At 45.8% G+C, this 20718-nt stretch overlaps 2 protein-coding genes across 14 annotated transcripts; one reads left to right on the forward strand and one right to left on the reverse strand.

Moving 5' to 3' along the window:
* Positions 1-64: 64 nt before the first annotated feature.
* Positions 65-14064, reverse strand: THYN1 (thymocyte nuclear protein 1). 7 transcript variants are annotated; one of them, XM_032167937.2, is made up of 8 exons: positions 5093-5168; positions 4633-4709; positions 2925-3103; positions 2068-2136; positions 1622-1714; positions 954-1049; positions 592-742; positions 65-274 (listed from the first exon to the last, which is right to left on the reverse strand). In XM_032167937.2, the coding sequence occupies exons 2-8, from the start codon at positions 4673-4675 to the stop codon at positions 228-230; spliced, it is 678 nt and encodes a 225-aa protein (XP_032023828.1). In that variant the 5' UTR covers positions 4676-4709; positions 5093-5168; the 3' UTR covers positions 65-227. The 7 variants fall into 7 exon arrangements, with proteins under 7 accessions (XP_032023828.1, XP_032023827.1, XP_032023830.2 ...); XM_032167936.2 differs by having other exon boundaries at positions 5021-5147; XM_058446680.1 differs by lacking the exons at positions 65-274; positions 5093-5168 and adding exons at positions 13125-13264; positions 14011-14064 and having other exon boundaries at positions 302-742.
* ACAD8 (acyl-CoA dehydrogenase family member 8) lies at positions 5356-17455 on the forward strand. Of its 7 annotated transcripts, XM_058446677.1 has the most exons (12): positions 5356-5499; positions 8161-8261; positions 8699-8868; positions 10122-10231; positions 10613-10689; positions 11071-11208; positions 12500-12635; positions 12731-12828; positions 13187-13339; positions 13969-14071; positions 14807-15018; positions 16504-17449. In XM_058446677.1, the coding sequence occupies exons 1-11, from the start codon at positions 5391-5393 to the stop codon at positions 14971-14973; spliced, it is 1362 nt and encodes a 453-aa protein (XP_058302660.1). In that variant the 5' UTR covers positions 5356-5390; the 3' UTR covers positions 14974-15018; positions 16504-17449. The 7 variants fall into 7 exon arrangements, 6 of the variants coding, with proteins under 6 accessions (XP_058302660.1, XP_032023836.1, XP_032023834.1 ...); XR_009215631.1 differs by lacking the exons at positions 14807-15018; positions 16504-17449 and adding an exon at positions 13581-13725 and having other exon boundaries at positions 13969-14051; XM_032167945.2 differs by lacking the exon at positions 14807-15018 and having other exon boundaries at positions 16504-17455.
* The last annotated feature ends 3263 nt before the right edge of the window (positions 17456-20718 follow it).

The raw sequence follows: 20718 nt of genomic DNA on the forward strand, positions 1-20718 counted from the left end.
CCTAGAGGTAAGAGGTCTGCAGTGGGGAGTATCCCACTGCACTCACTGTGATTTTAGAAGAAAAGTTCTTCAACTTTGACATTTTATTGAAAAAAGTACACAAAAACCACTGAGGTACACAAGCCCAGGTGAGCTTACCAAGCAAGCCCCCTCACACCTTCTTTTGTCTGAAAAACGCTTGACTTCTTTGCAGCAATGTCTTGCCCATTCCAGCAGCAGTATCTCAGTTAACTTGGTTCCTTTTCCTCCAGGCCCAAAACAAAATCAAACTCTTCTACAAAAAAAAGGGAAAAAGAATTAGGTCTTAATGTCTCCTCTTGAACAGGAAAGTTGTGCCAGGCACAGGTACATTTTACATGGTACTAAGGCGAGCAGTCATTCGTTCAAAACTATTTACCAGGTGCCAAGCACTGTAGAGTACTGGGTAATAGTAACAGGTAACTCAGGCCACATTCCCTCCCTCATGGATGTTACAGGTGAGGATGCTGAGAAAGGTGAACTACCATGCCCGAGTTTAATCAGCTAGTAAGTGGGAATTCATGAGGTCATTCTGGTACATGGGCTTTAATAAAGGGCAGGGCCCACTCTTACCTTGGGTCAGGGGCTGGACTGATAATCTCTGGCGAGTGAAGAGAACCATATTTTTTAAGGGGCCACCAGTAGCTTTGTGAGCTTGATGATAGGATTTGAGCTCGGCCAGGGGAATGAAACGCTTCATCATGCGAACAAACTGTACATCCACCTATGTGACAGTAGCGTACATGATAGAAAGATATGTCTAGGCTGATTTTGCCCACTGTATTTTTAACTGCCTGCAGGAAGCTTCTATCTCTTCAGTATCACCTCATCTGAGTTAAGTGCTGGGCTGTGTACCTTGACCTACAGTCACCCCAACCGTCTTCCTCCCCTTGTTCATCCTTCCCCTGTCACGAAATAGAAAGCATAGTCTTTACCATGGACCACTTAGGGTTGTCCTCTTTGCTAGATGGGTCATAATGGGGATTGTTTTTCTCAAACTGTGTGTGGTCTGGGTAAGCCTCTTTCACGATCTGAAACCAAAACAAAAGTTTTGAATCATTTGCCTGCAGTCAGCCCCACAGCCAATCTTTAATCCATATCCAACTTTCATTTCTTACCCTGTACATTCTTACCCCATCTGCCTTGCTGTAGAGCCAGTGGGGGCTCAGATATTTGGAAATAATATATAGTCTAATATATAGACTAGGAAATCAACTCTGTTTTTACAAAAGTCTTAAAAACATGCTCTAAAAACAAATGGCAAAGGTTAATACTGGTACCACTGTTTTTTTTTCCCACCTGCACAGTTAATAATTTTATCCTAATAAGCTTGGAGGAGCTACCGTTAGGCCCATTTTCGAGTGAGATTGAGACTTAGAGGTGGAGGGAAGTCTGTGCTAGTGGAACCTGAAATGAAGGCCTGCTTTGTTTTGAGTTGTCACACTGGAAGGGGCCAGGGCAGTTTTTCCCTATTCCCGTACAAGGGGGATGCGGTGGGGGGAGTGTACTTTTTTGTTACCTAATTAAGGGATATCCCTTTACATCTACGTAAGTTAGTCTCCCTGGAGGGAAAGGGATTCACACCAAAACCTGCCTAACTAACCTTCATGAGTCCTGCGATGCCTGGCTCTTTGCAGTTGCTATGGTAGAAGAAGGCTTCTTCTCCCAGCTTCATGGCTCTAAGGAAGTTCCGAGCCTGTCTCGAGGAGAAGAAAGAGTAACTATCCCCCCACCGGCTGGAAAGTACTAGCTTTTAGCAGAAATCAGTCTGCTTTTAATAGATGGGTGTTTCTTGTTTGCAACTTCTCAATTCATTAGAAAGTCCTTCCCCTTTGCCAGGACACCCAGACTTTCACCAGGACATCGGCCAGAACACAGGCCAATTGAAAATGTCATGCAGAGTACTTAAGGCATTTTTAATACATTATCAGGTTTGGTTCTGAGAAAAAGCAACCTTGGCCAAGAGGTTCTGCTACTGAGTAAGTCATGAGGAGGAGGCAGGCATTTATCCCACCTGGGTCTCAGGGGACCTCCTCCTTACCCCCTTACCTGGTAGTTCCGAACACCATCCCAGCATGTTGTCTGTTTGGGCTGTGCTTTGAGATCCTCAATGCTGAACTAGGCAAGAGAAAATAAATTCAATCGTTAATCCTTGGCCAGTTAGTAAGCATATATGGAAGCAGATTAGTTCCTTCCCCTACAGTGAGAGGGGCCACTGGCTATAGAGGAAGTATGTAGTTCACCGGGAAGTGGCTCCACAGAGACGCTTTTGTTGGGTGAATGTAAGTAAACCTTGTGTTATCTTGTTATCCTTGCTAATTATGAGGATTAGCTGAATGAATAATCTAGGTGATAAAGCAATCTGCTAGTTACTTGCATTTTACTTTATATTTCTTCTATAATATTTCTTCTTATATTTTTCCCAGGCTATATTAAATTTCCTGAAATATACATCAACTGTTGGCAGGGAGACACCTAGGAGCATGGCAGGTGTTCAGAGAAAAGTAACCTAAGATTGAGGTTGGCAAACTATAGCCTTCAGGGCAAATCTAACCCCATGCTGGATTTCGTGAATAAAGTTGAACTTGAACACAACCACAGCTGTTTAAGTATTATCTCTGGCTACTCTCTTGCTAAAAGGGCAGGGTTGCAACAGAGACTGTAACACGCACAAGCCTACAAAATTTACTATCTGGCCCTTTGTAGCAAAGGTTAGCCAACCCCTGCCCTAGATAGACAGGTTCACAAACCAGTTGATGATAATAAACCCTCCTGATTTTATTCATTTTTACCTTTTTCCTTCCCTTCAAAGATAAGAAGCTGGGGATGGAACCCTATGGTGTCCCATATTCACTTCTCATTTAAAAAACACCATGAAGGGACTGGAGACAGGTCAAGGGTCTCACCTTCACATCTACACCTTTCTCTAGTCGGCTCTCTGGCTCTGACTTCATCAGCCAGTGGCTGCTTAGATTCTTTGAACAGGTTTTAGTGGCTGAAGTCTTCTGAGGGTTGGAGTCCTCCACTTTAGCTAATGCCTCACCTGAGTTCTCAGTTTTGGTGCGTTTTCCTGATAGTCCCTTGTCTGCAATAGGAGAAGCAAGAAGAAAAGATCATGCTTGTTCGAGGCAGTGTTTCATAATGGAAGAAGCTTAGCTTTACAGTCAGACCTGGATTCAAATCATGGATCCATTACCAGCTGTAGGAACTTAATCTTACTATTAAGAAGCTTTCCTTATCTATAAAAACTAGACAAGAATACCTACCTTACAGGGTATCTTCTGGATTATCTATTCAATAGGATAAGAACACCTTACAGGGTTGTTCAGGATTAAAGGTCCTGACAGTAGTCAATACATGTTTTCCTTTCCTCACTCTCTCTTCTATGCCTTTGCATAGGAAAGAGGAAACTGAGCACCTACTTGCAACTATTTTGAAGCTTAAATGAGATAACACAAAGGGCCTAGACAATGCCTGGCATTACAGTAAGTGCTCAATACAAGCATTCTTCTTCTCTTCTCATACTTCTTTCCTTCTTGCTCACTGTGGCTCCTGGCCTGTCTCCTTTCTGCTCCTTGAAGGTGCCAATAAAAGTTGAGAGAAACAGTTCATTCAGGACATTGTAGAAATGGTGATGATTCGATTTCATCCCAAGACAATTAGAATGTGCCTGGAACACAGTGGGCATTCAGTAGCTAAGTTGTTAAATTACTATATGACAGGGCCGAAGGTCTATGTGTTACCCTAACCCTAACTCGGTTAATCTACATAACCTGTGAGATGTTCTACTCTTCATCTGGGAAGCAAGCTCCAGATCACACATCCAGTAATGGTGGAATCAAGATATGAGGACAGCACCTGTCACTGAGGTCTATCTGAAGCTACTTAATGACTATACTGCCCCTGAATTTAGTCAAAGTCCCTACATCAATTGTCATTAAATACCATTTATGGATGTCTAATGCTCTGAACCCAGCATACCTTCCTAACCTAGTTTCCTAATGGCCCCTTAGGAGTTAACAGGCACACTGCAAACACCACATATTGATAAATAACTGCAATGTGCTGTAGCATATCTGGAACCCCTGTCATTCCCAAAAGAAGTACTTTCTGTACCTTCCAATGTTCCTCCTCCTCCATCCACTTAGAATGCCATCCATCTTTGTGATTATAAAAACGACATCACGTTTTCTTAGTACTAAACTTTGCCCGTGGGAGGTCTCCCATTCAAGGCTGGGCTCAAATTCCACTTCCTTCTCGAGGCCTTCCCTGTGATTCCTCCCTCCATAACCTTAACAATCCATTCGCCTGAACCCCATCACATCTTTTTGAGTTTACCCGCAAGCAGGCGCTTTATATTCTTTAGCACGCCACCTGGTATCGCAAATAGTCTTTGTGCGTTAACAACCATTGCCTGAATAAACAAGAAAAAGGAACTCTAGGTAGGAGCTTGGTGAGACAAGTAAAGAAAATGGAGAGTGATTAGGGCTAATGGAGTAAAAATATGACAAAGGGTTCTCAACAAGCAGGGAGTGAAAAACGAAGAGTACTAAACAGGCTCTTCGAGAAAGGTTTTTTCTCGGGCTGCCTTTGTGCAGCGTAGGGGCAGCTCACCTGAACCAGAAGTCCCAGCCAGCCTCTTCCGAGGTCTCGACATGGTCACCCTGCAGGGGACTGAAGTGCGGAAGATTCTGCAATCAACGGAGATACAAGAAAGAATGCTAATGTCCTTCAAAACCCGCGCAGAGCGAGATGGAGGCAACGAGAGGCAGCCTAGAATGTCTCCAACTTTTGCGAAACACAGACACCTACGTTTGAGCCCCTCAAATCCTTCCCTCCGTTATCTGCGCCATTTCCGTCTCGCATAACCTGCCCCTAAACCCTTCTCGGTTCTGTCCCTGGTCCTTCTCATCCAGGAACCCCTATCTCAGTATGTAGTTCACTGGGAAGTGGCTCCACAGAGACACTTTTGTTGGGTGAATATAAGTAAGCCTTGTGTTACCTTGTTATCCTTGCTAATTAGGATCAATTGAATGGATAATCTAGACGATAAAGTAATTTGCTGGCTACTGACCCACCACTCTGCAGACGTAACTGCGGTCCGCCTCCGCCGCGCCGCAGGCTGTGCAGCGCGACCCCGCGGCGCTCGGTGGGCGGTGCATCTCTGCAGCGCCGAGCCCCGAGGACTTCTGGGAATTGTAGTCCTGGCCTCTTGGGACCGCCTGGCACCTGGATTGTTAGGGCCCGTGGGAGGACTACAACCCCCAGGGTGCAGTGGGACAGGCGTTGCCGGGTTGCAGGTCCCGCCAGTGCGAGCGCAACGGAGGTCGAAGGCGTTCAGACTCTTAGCTGAACGCGGAGCTGCGGCGGCTATGCTGTGGAGCGGCTGCCGGCGTCTCGGGGCGCGCCTCGGCTGCCTGCCCGGCGGTCTGCGGGCCCTCGTCCAGACCGGCCACCGGAGCTTGACCTCCTGCATCGACCGTAAGGATCTCCTGAGCGGGCAGGAGGACAGGTGTCCAGAACCCCGGCGGACATATGTCCGCGAGGGGCTGCAGTCTCCCTGTTCCATCCAGTCACCCCGGCGTCAGCTCCCTTTCCGGCCAGTCACCCCCCCGGCCTGGCTCCCTACTCCGACCGGTCACCCCCGGCCCGGCTGCCCCCTCCGGTCGGTCACCACCATCCAGGTCCCCATCTGGCCCGTCACCCCGGCCCGGGTCCTCCTGCGGCCGGTCACCCTCGGATGCTTAGAGAAGTGAAGAAACTTGGGGCTTGGTTGTTGTTGGGTTGGTTGGTTTTTAATCATAACAGTAGGTCATAAAGGCAGTGAGAATATAAGAAGCTGGCTGGGTGCTGATGGTGACAACTGAACAAGAACTCCAGGTCATACAAGATTTGCTCACACACAAAGATTTGGTATCTTAACTCCTCTGGCTATAAGACACTTAGTGTTGAAACTCATGCAGGAAAAATAATTATTATTGCTAGTGGGAAACTCTACCAGAGCTGACAAACTTGAGTGTCTTTAGGCTCTGAACAGTAATTTGAATGTAGCAAGGAGTGGTGGAGACCCCGCCAGTTTGTGACTTCTCTGCCAAGAATCTTTATAAACACGTTTTTCTTCTGAAATATTTTTAAATTTATTCTAAATAAATGACAGTTTTCTTTACAACAGAATAAGTCCCTTAGATGTAAGATCTATAAAATACAGTAAGGCATAGAATACTGTTTTCTTTTGAATGTCCTAAAACTCATTCAAGAGGTGCTGCCCTGTCCTAGCACTTACAATTTGATAACCCAGATTACCCTGGTTGATACCAAAGCAGATAAGGAATTATTTAGAGGTGGGTTTTGTTGTTGTTTGCATCTTGCTTACACTTGAGTGGCTCTGCAGTAAAAGGCCTTTCCCATTTCATTTGGACTGTTTTTCTATTTAGCTTACCTTTTTAGTGTATATGTATTGGCATCTTGAACTCTGCTAGTAACTGGCAAAGTTCATGAGTGGTGGTATTTGTTTTGCTTTTATAGTGTATTTCCTTCTGGGAACTTGTGTTTACTTATGCATATGATTTGCATAAAACTATTTCCTTCTATTAGAATGCAACTCAGATTTATTTCTTAAGCCTGTGGTTCCTTGAACTATTTGTTTTAGGAAGTAGCCATTTACAGAAGAAGAAGATTTGTTAACATTTAATGAGCTCTTGCTAGGATTGAAATAGTCATCCTTTGTGTGAATGGATCTTATTTATTTATTTTTTTGAGATGGAGTCTCGCTCTGTTGCCCGGGCTGGAGTACAGTGGCGCAATCTCAACTCACCGCGACCTCTGTCCCACGGGTTCAAGCAATTCTTGCGCCTCAGCCTCCCAAGTAGCTGGGATTACAGGCACGTGCCACTATGCCCAGCTAATTTTTATATGTTTAGTAGAGACGGGGTTTCACCATGTTGGACAGCTGGTCTTGAACTCCTGACCTCAAGTGATCCACCTGCCTTGGCCTCCCCAAGGGCTGGGATTACAGGCGTGAGCCACTGCGCCTGGCTGGATCATATTTATTTTTGTAACCCCAGCATTGCTACCTAGTAAACACCCAATAAACATTCTTTTGGAAATGATCTTTGAGTCATGGTCTATAGTAACAGCAACCCTTGTGCAAAATTGTGTGAATAAATGGCCTGACCTCAGTCAGAGAACCATGAGTTGTTTATCCCTAACTCTGTTCCTGAGAGTAACACCCAACATAGGTTTCTGCTCCGAGTTTCTCAAGGCAGCCTAATCGTTAATCCTCAGAACTCTTCATTTTGGACTTTCCCATTTTAATGAGAGTAGCGATCACAGAAAGCAGTGCCCTCTCCAGGCTCGCATAGCCCACCATTACTGATGCCCAGATTTGCCCCAAGGAACAGACTCTGGCACCTGCACTTGTGTTCTTCTTGAAGGACTGCATCACTTGTAGGCACTGAAGTAAATTATTGTCAAGTGTGGCGCCATAGTCTTCCCATAGTGCTCTTTTTTCTTTTTTTCTTCTTTTGAAACGGAGTCATGCTCTGTCACCCAGGCTAGAGTGCAATGGCACGATCTCAGCTCACTGCAACCTCTGCCTCCTGGGTTCAAGTGATTCTCCTGTCTCACCCTCCCGAGTAGCTGGGATTACAGGCATGCGCCACCACACCCAGCTAATTTTTGTATTTTTAGTAGAGGCGGGGTTTTTCCATGTTGGTCAGGCTGGTCTTGAGCTCCTGACCTCAGGTGATCTGCCTGCCTTGGCCTCCTGAAGTGCTGGGATTACAGGTGTGAACCATCATGCCCAGCCCATAGTGCTCTTCAGTGTCAGCTATAATGACCAAAGTTCTAGCACTGTGGCCTCAACCTCTAGGTCTGTAACTGCATTTTACTAAGTGGCTAGGATAAGAGATGTCTGGAAGTCCCCCATCCTGTTCTAGGTTGATCTGGATGTGTGCTAGAACTGTCCTTTCTCTGTATGACAAGTGGAATAATGATAGCAGATGCCATTCTCTAGCTGTTAAAGGCTGTACTGTGTATGGGAAATACTACAGTAGATCCACTTTCACAACTTCATGGTGCTTCTTGTTGGCAACACCCTTCCCTGACCCTGTCCTACAACAGTATATGCAATCCTGCCCACAGCTTCCGTGGGACTTAATGAAGAGCAGAAAGAATTTCAGAAAGTGGCCTTTGACTTTGCTGCCCGAGAGATGGCTCCAAATATGGCAGAATGGGACCAGAAGGTAGGACTTTTTCTTGTGCCTAGACATTCTAACAGATGTCTCAGGCAGACCTTTATCTTTGTCTCCTGATAATGTAATTGTTAAATGTCTCCTCCACTTACCAACTCTTACTGCAAGTAAGAATACCGGTAGTGGGTGATTTTTCCTAGAAGGCATCCTGATCATCTTGTACATAACTTTTTTTTTGTTAGTTGAATAAAGATTTCGATATAAAACTAAGGCAGTTCTATAGATAATAAAAAGAAACTTCTTAATGCCAGAAAAAGTTTTTACAGGACCCATGTTAACTGATAACCACTGTAAGATGACAAATAGGCATATTAAGAGAATTCATATGCTCTAGCATGTGCAAGCATCCTAATCCCCTCAATGTCCCCTCTAAAAGGAAGGCCATCTCTGAATCAGTTGCTGATCACCCTGCTCTCTTTTGTACATAGGAGCTGTTCCCAGTGGATGTGATGCGGAAGGCAGCCCAGCTAGGCTTCGGAGGGGTCTACGTACAAACAGATGTGGGTGGGTCTGGGCTGTCACGTCTTGATACCTCTGTCATTTTTGAAGCCTTGGCTACAGGCTGCACCAGCACCACAGCCTATATAAGCATCCACAAGTGAGTGCCCAAGCTTGGAAGGCACAATGAAGTGCTCACACAGGCTGACTGAGAGTTCAGATTCGTAGGAAAAAGATTGATCTTTTGAAGCTGAGTGTCCTCAAGGAACTCGACTTAAAAGTACACTCTAAGGGCTGGGCGCAGTGGCTTATGCCTGTAATCCCAGCACTTTCGGAGGCCGAGGCAGGCAGATCATGAGGCCAGGAGTTTGAGACCAGCCTGGCCAATGTGGTGAAACCCCGTCTCTACTAAAAATACAAAAAATTAGCCGGGTGTGGTGGCTGGCGCCTGTAGTCCCAGCTACTCGGGAGGCTGAGGCAGGAGGATGGCATGAACCCGGGAGGCGGAGCTTGCAGTGAGCCGAGATGGACCACTATACTCCAGCCTGGGCGACAGAGCGAGACTCCGTCTCAAAAAAAAAATAAATAAAATAAGTACACGCTAGGTCTGTTGCTGCCTATTGGACTTGATTCTGTCGTCCTGTGTATTGCTTAGGGAATCAGGTCAGCCAGCTTTCTCAGAAATCTTATTTTGAGCTGGTACCAGGAGACTTCTCCAATAGAGCGATCAGGGTCATCTCACCCTTTTATTTATTTATTTTTAAGATGGAGTCTTGTTCTGTCGCCCAGGTTAGAGTGCAGTGGCATGATCTCGGCTCACTGCAACCTCTGTCTCCCGGGTTCAAGTGATTCTCCTGCCTCAGCCTCCTGAGTAGCTGGGATTACAAGCACGTGCCACTACACCTGGCTAATTTTTTTTTTGTATTTTTTAGTAGAGACGGGGTTTCACCATGTTAGTCAGGCTGGTCTCAAACTCCTGACTTTGTGATCCGCCCGCCTCAGCCTCCCATAGTGCTGGGATTATAGATGTGAGCCACCGTACCCGGCCCCTCTCACCCTTTTCCTCAATCCAAAGATGGAACTGCCAGTGATTTGAGGAAGTAATAGAAACTACTAATAGAAAGTACATATAACTCTGATTTTTAGAGGCTCGTGTAACCTAACTGGAAGTAGTACAGACATCCTGGTGGGAAGCACCTCAGCCTGGTTATCTCTGAGTTGTCCTTATTCCAGGAATATGTTTTAATCCAGCCTTTGCCTTTAAAGAATCTTCCCAATTGTGACTCTCCCCTTCCCACTCTTCTGCTTTACTCTACTGCCCTGCCCTTTGTTCTCTTTCCCCTTCTCCCCCAATTTTTTTCCTTTTCCATCTTTATTTCTGTCATTGTCTTTTCTTCTTGGTGTACCTATCAGCATGTGTGCCTGGATGATTGATAGCTTTGGAAATGAGGAACAGAGGCACAAATTTTGCCCACCGCTCTGTACCATGGAGAAGTTTGCTTCCTACTGCCTCACTGAACCAGGTGAGTTTGCCACACTGCACTGAGATATAGCAGGGAGAGATGCTTCCTGCTCAGATGGCATTACCGAGCACTCCTTCCAGCCTCTTGACACGTTGAGCCACTGTTTATCTAGCTGTTCGGTTGAGGAGTAATAGAGTCCTATGACCTGATGTCACAAGGACCAAGAAGCCTATCTAGTGTGTTGGGAGGTAGACAGTGGCCTGACTGGTATGAGCAGTTTCTACCAAGTACAGAGAGTTCCTTTGGCCACCTGGGTTTTGCAGTGGCACACTCAGCAGTGTCTGTTTAGGGAAGGTCTCCTAGAAGATAGAATTGTGCTGGGCTCCCTCGACCTCACTGACTTTCTCACCTTCTCTCTGCTGCCTTTTGATCCCTCCTCAGGAAGTGGGAGTGATGCTGCCTCTCTTCTGACCTCCGCTAAGAAACAGGGAGATCATTACATCCTCAATGGCTCCAAGGTACTAGCTTGCGTCCTCCCAGAGCGCTTTGGAGATTGTTCCCAGCTTCCTCCTGACATCCTCTGGTTCCTTCACATCTGTGGGTTAATACTCCCGTAGGATTTTCATGTGTTGGGAAGAGAATCTCTGACCCATTTCTCTTTCTTCTCACTGTTTCTATCTCTCCTAATCTGATTCCAGATCATTTCATTGACTTTTGTCTATCCTTTTTATACTCTCTTGAACTGTTATCTCTGATTCTGCAGTCACTGCAGCTACCTTTTACCCTCCTCAGTCTCTGTGCCATTGGACCTTATTGTTAGGAGGACCCCAGTGGTGTTCCCAGATGCTGTGAGAACTCAAGCATTCCCTGGTCCTTTTGCACCCCTTTTACCCCCACAGGCCTTCATCAGTGGTGCTGGTGAGTCAGACATCTATGTGGTCATGTGCCGAACAGGAGGACCAGGCCCCAAGGGCATCTCATGCATAGTTGTTGAGAAGGGGACCCCTGGCCTCAGCTTTGGCAAGAAGGAGAAAAAGGTGAGTGGCTGTTGCACAGGAAACAATTCAGGTTATGAGACTCTGCCACCTGCCAGCCCAACTCCTGCTCTATTTCAGAAAACAGGTTTGCATACTTGCTAACCTACCTTTGAAGCAGTTGCTTCTATTAGGATTTTCAACAGAAGCCTATGAAATACAATAGGGCATTGTTAAACACTAGGCCTCTGGGGAAAGTGACAACGTTTGCCAGTAAATTCTTCAAGCCACCTGTTAAGTGTTCTGACCTCTCCTGCCTCTGCTTTTGGCCTGTGTTCCTTATCCAGCTTCTTACGTTGGCGCACTTTGTTGCTCCAGGAAGAGACACTTAGACAAGACCTGGTGTTGACCACAAGTCTCAGTAATGGAAGGCAGGTGGTCCCTTTTTCTTCTTTTATTAAAAATAAAGTAAAACTCATTGGAGATGATTGTGGGTATTTCAGCAACCTAAGAAGGACACTTAGGTACTGTAAGTAATTTGAAAAGTAAGATACTTCTAGGATTAGGAGCCACCACGGCCAGGGCATGAACGGGAGACCTGTGATTATGTAACCGTAATTGGTAGTAAGGGCTCAAGACCCATTCCGATTTTTTAGACCAGATGCTCAAAGCAGTCATCTCTCTAGTTTGTACTGTTACGGGGGGACTTTGTGAGAGAAGGCAGGTAATGAAATGGCCCCTCAGTGTACCTCTTTCTCACAGCTCCTCGGGTTTCCGTATTTTCCTACCGGACCCTTCCTGATCCTCTGTAACTGCAAAGGCATTATGCATTTAGCACCCCCTTCTCTTTGGTAACACAGCAGCCATTTCCTAGGCTTCTACTGTGTGCAAAGCCCATGCTAACTCCTGGGCAGGAAGACCTTCAATAAAAGGCTTAGAAATGGAGTTTATCCTATCAACAAAAGAGAGCAAGGAAATGATGTAAAGGCAGTCATATTTTCAGAGCCAGAGAGGAACTGGGAGATTGTAGATAGTTTGTGGTTTTCAATTAGAGGCACTGAAATTGGGGGCAGTTGGTGTCACAATCCTAAAAGAAGTTGTGAGAAGTGTTTGTAGGTTAGTCAGGTAGACATTAGAAAGTAGAGTCTCTTAATAAGTTAGAAAATGTTTAGCTGAAACAGATATCTTTGTGACTGCTGACAGGCCTTTAAACCTGAACTTTTTCCTCATTTTAAGTTCTTGTGGGTCTAAGTCTTGGCTGCTGAAACCCATGCCTCACAGGCTCCTGTCCCCAGGGAAGGCCGCCCCACCTGCTGGATTGTTGGGCAACCACACAGTCCCTGATTTTTGCCAGGTGGGGTGGAACTCCCAGCCAACACGAGCTGTGATCTTCGAAGACTGTGCTGTTCCTGTGGCCAACAGAATTGGGAGCGAGGGGCAGGGCTTCCTCATTGCCGTGAAAGGACTGAACGGAGGGAGGATCAATATTGGTGAGACACGCAGGGGTGCGGCAGGGAGGTAGCGGTCCGGGACCAGCACTGCTGTTTTCCAGCTCGGTTGGAACGTCGGCGCTCTTCCCCTCTAGCTTCCTGCTCCCTGGGGGCTGCCCACGCCTCTGTCGTCCTCACCCGAGACCACCTCAATGTCCGGAAGCAGTTTGGAGAGCCTCTGGCCAGTAACCAGGTAACCTCTCCCTTGCCTCCACATGGCTTTGCACCGTTTGCAGCCTGGGACCTGCTCTAGGGCCCACATTTTCTAGGAGAGAAGCCAGGAAATTCCTCTGTCAGTCCCACCACTGTCCTAGCCAGAGCTTGTGCTTTATTTCTGTCCATCTTTTCTCGGGATATCTTTAACGATATTAAAGTGTCAGGTGAGTGAAGTGGACTTAGCACTTAAAAGCAATAAATTTCCTCTGTAGAAAAAGCAAGAGACTTTGAAGCTTTGGATCACTTAGAAAAGGCGCCTCAGAGCTGTCTTACCAAGGCTCCTGCACCAGGTGCTGGTCTAAGCCCCTCAGTCTTGTCTGGTTCTCTTCTCCCAGTACTTGCAATTCAAACTGGCTGATATGGCAACAAGGCTGGTGGCCGCGCGGCTGATGATCCGCAATGCAGCAGTGGCTCTGCAGGAAGAGAGGAAAGATGCAGTGGCCTTGTGCTCCATGGCCAAGCTCTTTGCTACAGATGAATGCTTTGCTGTAAGTGACTCCTCGGGCTCTCCTGGGATGGACAGGGAACAGCTGCTAGGCCCAGGGGTCTTGAGAGACATGAGTCAGCTTTGGAACCCAGCCCTCCTGGAATCCCACAAGGATCACCTTAAGCTTAAGGATATAAATTAACTCATGAGCGGCGTATGTGGGAGCTCTCATCGCTAGCTTTTAGGCCTGCTGCATGCCATTATACACTTCATTATGTCACTGTTGTTTGGTTGTGTTCTAGGCGAGAAACCACCTTTGGAAGGTTCACAGCAGCCCAAATTTAGCACTCTGCCATGTTTACATTGTCAGGCTGCATTGCCACTAGGGGGAACCATAGCTTTTTATCATCCCAGCCAGGGTGGCTGTGGGCAGCTTCTGCCTGGCAGGTAATACGGGAAAGGGGCAGAGGGCTTTGAGTCACCTGTCTGGGGGGAACTGACAAGTTTAGTAGGTGAACTTCCCTTGTCTCTAACCATGCAGAACGTGGAGGCCCTCTTTGAGCTTGGCTGTTTGTGGGTCTTTCATTAGTTTATGCTGGGCTGCCAGATCGTGGGCTGGGGTAGGAAGGGAAGCCGCTTGCTCCACAGTCTTCCCAGAGTCCAAGACGTCTAGTCCCTGTCTCCCTGCAGATCTGCAACCAGGCCTTACAGATGCACGGGGGCTATGGCTACCTGAAGGATTACGCTGTTCAGCAGTACGTGCGGGACTCCAGGGTCCACCAGATTCTAGAAGGTAAAAATTGCCAGAGGTTATTCTCTTCCCTTCAGAACAGGGGCAGGATCACTGCTTTCCCCGCTGCGTCTGTCCCCATGCCTCCTGGGCCTCAGGGTCCAGTCAAGCCCTGTCTTGAGGCTTCCTCCTCCCTCCCTTTCCACAGAGCTGTTCTGGCAGAGGCTTGGTGCACAAAAACAGCTCCAGCCTGGAGTCCAGAGCCTCAGCTTCGTCAGTGTGGGTGGGCATCAGATCGCTCTGCTACTGCCCTTTTCCTCTGTAGATTGGCGAGAAGGGTGAACTGAGATAATGGATGCGAAAGCATGTTGAAAACTACAGCCGGGGCTTTTCTCTAAGGTTATAGAGTACGTGGTTCTCAGGGATCCAAGAACAGTGATGTACAAGGCAAATGTGAGCCAGGATGGTCATCAGTAGCTCTATATTGATTATCAGCCAGATGGCCTAAAAGATACCTGTCTCAATATTACTAGTGCGTTTTTCAATAAAATAAACCATCAGTATATGGGTATCTTCTTGGCAGTCACAGACATTCTGTCTAGGAAACATGTAAGCCGTTGGGGTCAGGCTCGGAGCCTGGCTCTCTCCACTCTCTACAGCTAGTGCAGAAGTCTTGAAATGACACAACTCTTGGAAAAGCAGGAGGGGCAGAGGCTTCTTTGAGCGACTTCAGTGAAGCAACGTGAGGCTGCCTTGCTGGAAACATTATATAATGGGGCTTCCCTGCCCCTTTCACAGCATGCTTCTCAAACCTCAACCTGTGCTGGAATCGCCTGGAGGGCACAGGAGTACAGACTCAACCTCAGAGCTTCTGCTCCAGAGGGTCTAGTGTGGGCCTGGGAATTTGTATCTGCAACAAGTCTTCAAGTGAGGCTGCCACAGCTTGTCTGAGAACCGCACTTTGAGACCTACCACTCTGGTGTTAATGTCAGAGTCACAGGCTACCACAGGTTAGACTGCTGCTTTCTTCTGCAAACCTCATTCCAGAAAGATGTTTATGGGCTCAGTCGCCAGTGTTCAAACTGAATTCCCCAGACTCTTTTTCCTTCCATTACTCTTGGAATTGCTTTCTCACTGAGCTTTATGTGCATAGGAAACTTCACCTTCATTCTAACTCTCAACCCTGCAGTAATAAGCAGGAAAACATTTATTTTAGGCCACACCATCACCCACTTACAGAAGAATTGGGGCACTCACCACTGTATCACTTTGTTTCATCGTGGACTTTACTTTGAATAAATCTACAATTTATGCTTTATTTGAGACGATGTGACTACTGATTCCTCGAGGGGGTTTATATTTCTTTTTGCATTAAAGGCCACTGCTAAAAATGAAGCAAATAATTGATACCCTCCTTTCAGGGAAAATGTTTTCATTCTTTTATAAATCAGTTTTCTGATTACCAAAGAAATGTGTATTTATTGTTGAAACCTTATAAAATTAGGAAAAGTAGGCTGGGTGCAGTAGCTTCTGCCTGTAATCCCAGCACTTTGGGAGGCTAAGGCGGGTGGGTCACGTGAGGCCAGGAGTTCGAGACCAGCTTGGCCACCATGGCGAAACCCCATCTCTACTAAAAATACAAAAAATTGGCTGGGCACGGTGGCTCACACCTATAATCCCAGGTGTGATTTGGGAGGCCGAGACGGGTGGATCATATGAGGTCATGAGTTCGAGACCAGCCTGGCCAACCTGGTGAAGCCCCGACTGTCTAAAAATATAAAAAGTTAGCTGGGTGTGGTGGTGCACGCCTGGAATCCCAGCTACTCGAGAGGCTGAGGCAGGAAGATCGCTTGAACCCAGGTAGTGGAGGTTGCAGTGAGCCAAGATTGCACCATTGCACTCCAGCCTGGGCGACAGTGAGACTCCACCTAAAAACAATACAGAAAATTAGTTGGGCCGGGTGGGGCATGGCGGCACATGCTTGTGGTCCCAGCTACTCAGGAGGCTGAGGCAAGAGAATTGCTTGAACCTGGGAGGTGGAGGTTGTAGTGAGCCAAGATCACACCACTGCACTCCAGCCTGGGTGACAGCAAGACTGTCTCAAAAGAAAAGTAAAAGAAAAAAAGTCACTCATGTTTCCACATCCAGAATGTTATTTTGGTACATCTCCTTTTAGGCATTTTACTCTGCCTTTGTTGGTACATTTTTTATTTTAATTAGAATTGTCCTGTATATACTGTTTTTATTCTGCCTTTTTAAACTTTATATAAGATTTTTACCATCAGAAGAAGTTTTTAAAAAAGTATTATTTCCTGACATTTTTCAGTACTTTGTAGAGAAGTCTCTGATAATCTCATCTTTCCCAGGCTAAAAGCAATGATTCTAGTTTAAATCTGCAGCTACTCTGAACTAGGCCTGGAGCAGCCTGGTCAGAGCTTTACTAAACTCTCAGACTTTGCTGCTATGAAATTCTTCCTCCTTCCTCCCTCTTACAGGTAGCAATGAAGTGATGAGGATACTGATCTCTAGAAGCCTGCTTCAGGACTAGAACCCACACTTGTTCTGGCCTGGTGTTCAGTGCGACTGCAGTCAGTGTTAGTGGTGCCATGTGGGCCGCTCTATTCCAAAGGAATCATGGATTAGACCCAAGGGCTGAGCTCCTCTAGGGCAGGACCTGCACCCTGTGTGTTGGCAGCAGCATCGGGTCTCGGACTGGGGCAGGATCCCCAGTGGAACCGGAAAAGCTGGCCTGATGAGAAATGTCAGAAGAACACATACTACCTTGTTTTCCTAATGCCAGAAAGGTGACCAGTGAAGATTCACTGTCAAACCATCAAAGTCCTTTCTTGGATCCACTTTATCTTGATGAGTCTGCATTTTGCTGGTTCACTGGATCCCTCCTTTAGGGGCCTGGGGACTTTCATTGAGGCTCTTCCTGATTCTAGAGCAAAGGTGTGGGAAGGGGAAATGGGGGAATGCCCTCCTGTCTGTGTCGTTCTCTGTGCCACAGCTACAGATGCAGAAGGTTTCTCTGGATAGCATACCTCTGAATGTAAATCATGATAAAATGGATATTTGGGAAACTTACTCCTAAGCTGTGATTTAAGGTATATTTCTACTTCTGGACTGCCTCAATATCAAGGGCTGAGACTTTCGAATTTTGAATATTTGTTGGGTTTCATGTTAAGAAGCGTGTGGTCTAGGAATGGTATTCAGTGTTTCTCTTCCTGATAAACACTTTGAATATTTTTTGTGTGTGTGTTTTTGTTTACTTTTCTGAAGCTATTCCTCTTTTTACATATTTTTAATCACATTGATAAAATCTCTCCTTCACCACCTCTGGTTCTACTAAAGTTGATTTTTATTTGAAATGTTTAATTATATTTGATTAAACACTTAACTGGATTTTGGAATAATAAAACTCTCGTCCAATTTGGCTTTTAAAAAGCAGGCTCCTTAAATTATTAATAACTTTGCAAACTAAGCATTATGATGTATGAAAGTAGAATTAAAGTAAGATTCAAAGATGGGGACTTTAGGAGACCTTGTTTTGTTTCTTTCTTTGCTGTTTTTGTTATTTTTGAGACAGAATCTCACTCTGTCGCCCAGGCTGGAGTGCAGTGGCGCAATCTCAGCTCACTGCAACTTCTGCCTCTGGGGTTCAAGCAATTCTCATGCCTCAGCCTCACAAGTAGCCAGGACTGCAGGTGCAAGCCACCACGTCCGGCTAATTTTTGTATTTTTAGTAGAGACAGGGTTTCACCGTGTTGGCTAGGCTGGTCTCAAACTCCTAGCCTCAAGTGATCTGCCCACTTCAGCCTCCCAAAGTGCTGGGATTACAGGGGTGAGCCACTGTGCCCAGCCAGGGGAACTCTATTATAACTTATCATTACATTTCTCCATCCCCTCATCCCTATTGAAAAAAATACGCAAGACATTAACTACAAGCCAATGTTTAGAGAGAAGAAAATATGTGTCTGTAACAACAAATACTATCTTTTTTGAATGAAGGAACTTTTGGGCACTGCAGGAGGACAACGTGTGGGTATATTACAAAGTTTAAAATGTATTTCTGCCGTCCAAGGCCTTATTTAAGAGAGGAGCTAAGAGCTGTATTGCAAGGTAATGATATATATCTGTATAAAGCTGAGATGGCAACAACCTATAAAAGTGATGAGGGAGGAAGGGATTCAAATTAAGCTTTTATGACAATGTGGTCAGGCATGGTGGCTCACACCAGAAGCCCTAACTACTTGGGAGTCTAAGGTGGGAGGATTGCATGAGCCCAGGAATTTGAGGCTGCGGTGAGCTACAATCATGCCACTGTACTCCAGCCTGGGTGACAGAGTGAGACCCTTGTCTCTGAAGAAAAGAAAAAAAGATCTTATGAAAACATATAATAGAATCAAGAAAGTCAATTTCAGACAGGAAGGAACCAGGGGCAGAAAAAGTACAGGATTTATGTAAAAGCTGTTTACGCTTTGGTTTAATTGTGGTTTGGGGTTGGCATGAGACAGAAGGAAAATAGAAGTTGAATCCGGATGGAGAGTTATGAAAGCCAAGGGTGGGGCTTTATTTGGTAAGCAGTGGAGAGCCATGGAAGGTTTTTAATGCGGAAGATAGGAGATTGATTCATTCATAAGAGCATTCTGGAGTGCATATGTGGGATGAATATGAGTGAGGCAAGACAGAAGATAAGACATACCAGTTAATGGGTTCTTGAAATAGTCAAGGAATGGGGCAATTCATGCTGAACATGGAAGGTGAAAGGAAAGAAGTGATAGCAAATGCAGACCTGTCTGCTGTGGAACTTGAAGACCTCGCTAGTAGTCAGGCTGCTTCCTGGCATTCCAGTCCTGAGAGGCTTCTATTTTGACTCAAAGCAAAAACAAATGCTATGTTAATGTCTTCCTATGTGTCCCCTTCATAAGATTTTGGTGAAATCATATTAAAAGTGCATTTCTCAGTATAACTCTCAGTTATTTAGAGATTTCAGTTCCCCAGTACCCTGGCAAGGGATTTGACGAATGTAGCAAGAACATCGTGAACTTTGAGCTAATTTATATCATTGCTCATTTGTCTATTTCATAAATAAACGCAAGAAAACCAGAGCAACAAATGTCTTAAGGAAAAGCCTGTGTGTCAGGGGCCGTATAGGTGCAGAACACATACAGGTAACCAAATACAACTTCGCTGGACAGACCTAATGGACTGGGGGCTGGGAAAGAGGAGACACAATTTCAGTAGGAGGCGGCAAGAACAAAGGCATACACACCGTGCTTTGAGGCATGAGAGGCCTTGCGGTCATAACACAATGACTTAGGTCAGAATTGGATTTCCACGTGGTTTTAATCCTAATAATTCCTCAAACTGCCTCCAATTATTACAGTTGTGAGGAAAATCTAACTGTACACACACACACACACACACACACACACACACACAAGAATATTTACGGAATCTTAAAATTTTCTCTTCCTCCTTTATAGATTTGATAAATTAGAAATGCCGTTTTTACTTTAGTGCTGATCCAATGATACTTTTACTTTAAAAACACTAAGATTCCTCCAAAGCATTTTCCATGTATCAATCTCTCGGTTTTTATGAGGGGGTCTTGCACAGAGGAGACATTCAAGAAATCCTAGCGTGAAATTGACTTGAGTAAAACAGCAACTACCAGTGCTGCCAGCAGCCGCAGTTTGGGCCCCGGATCCAGACTCCTACATCTAGATGTGATTGCCTGCTCTGCCACTTACTAATTGTGTGGCTTTGTTACCGAAACACCAGGTCCTGCTGCTCACCGCACAGAAAGCCGATGACTGAGATTGCAAGTGTTGAGAGGAAGAAGCTTTAATCGGGTGCTGCAGCACAGGAGATGGGAGCTCAGTCAGTCTCAAATCCGTCTCCCTGAGGGAGTCCTATACCAGGGAAGAAATGTACCAATGTGTAAGAAAGCAGGAACTAGGAAGGGGCACGGAAGCAATTGTGATGAATGAGGGGTCTGGCATCTCACTGTCTGGATGTAGTGATCTAGTGCGTTCCAGTTCTTTGATACCTGTTTTGAGAAGCCTGAAGGTCTCTGAGGAAGGAACTCAGATAAAACAAATACAAGGTTCAAGCTTTAACACCAGAGGGTCAATTTCTATGTTAATCCAAAAAACTATGGGACTACTGGGTCACTGGGTCGCTTTCAGCCTTAAGCAAAATTACCACAGCTCTCTTTAGCTTGTTCCCCCATGTATGTTGGAGATCATAAAAGCTCCTACCTCGTAGCATGGTTGGTGAATCAAGAGGAAGAATAAAGGGCTCAGAACGGAGCATATCAAGCAAAGCGTTCTCAATCAATATTAGCATTATTAACCTCTTTCATAAATGAACATAGTGAGCCCTCCAGAGAATGAAGGGCTCTCTTAGAGGTCTAAAGCACAACTCTTCCCAGGACCTTTAAGGTATTTAAGATTGTGTCTGGGAGTCTGTGGTGCTGAACACCTAATATTTCTGGTCTGCCTCTCTTCTGGGTAAATGACAGGAATGCATTTCCCTTTTGCCAATTTTACAAAAACAAAAGCACATGAACACATTGCTAAGATTTTTTCCCAGGGTCTTAGAAAGAAGGGGTCCGTACAGGCCAGGCCTGTAATCCCAGTGCTTTGAGAGGCCTAGGTGGGAGCATCGCTTGAGCCCAGGAGTTTGAGGTCAGCCCTGGCAAC

This window comes from Hylobates moloch, unplaced genomic scaffold (assembly GCF_009828535.3).
Source record: "Hylobates moloch isolate HMO894 unplaced genomic scaffold, HMol_V3 SCAFFOLD_11, whole genome shotgun sequence".
Lineage (NCBI taxonomy): Eukaryota > Metazoa > Chordata > Mammalia > Primates > Hylobatidae > Hylobates > Hylobates moloch.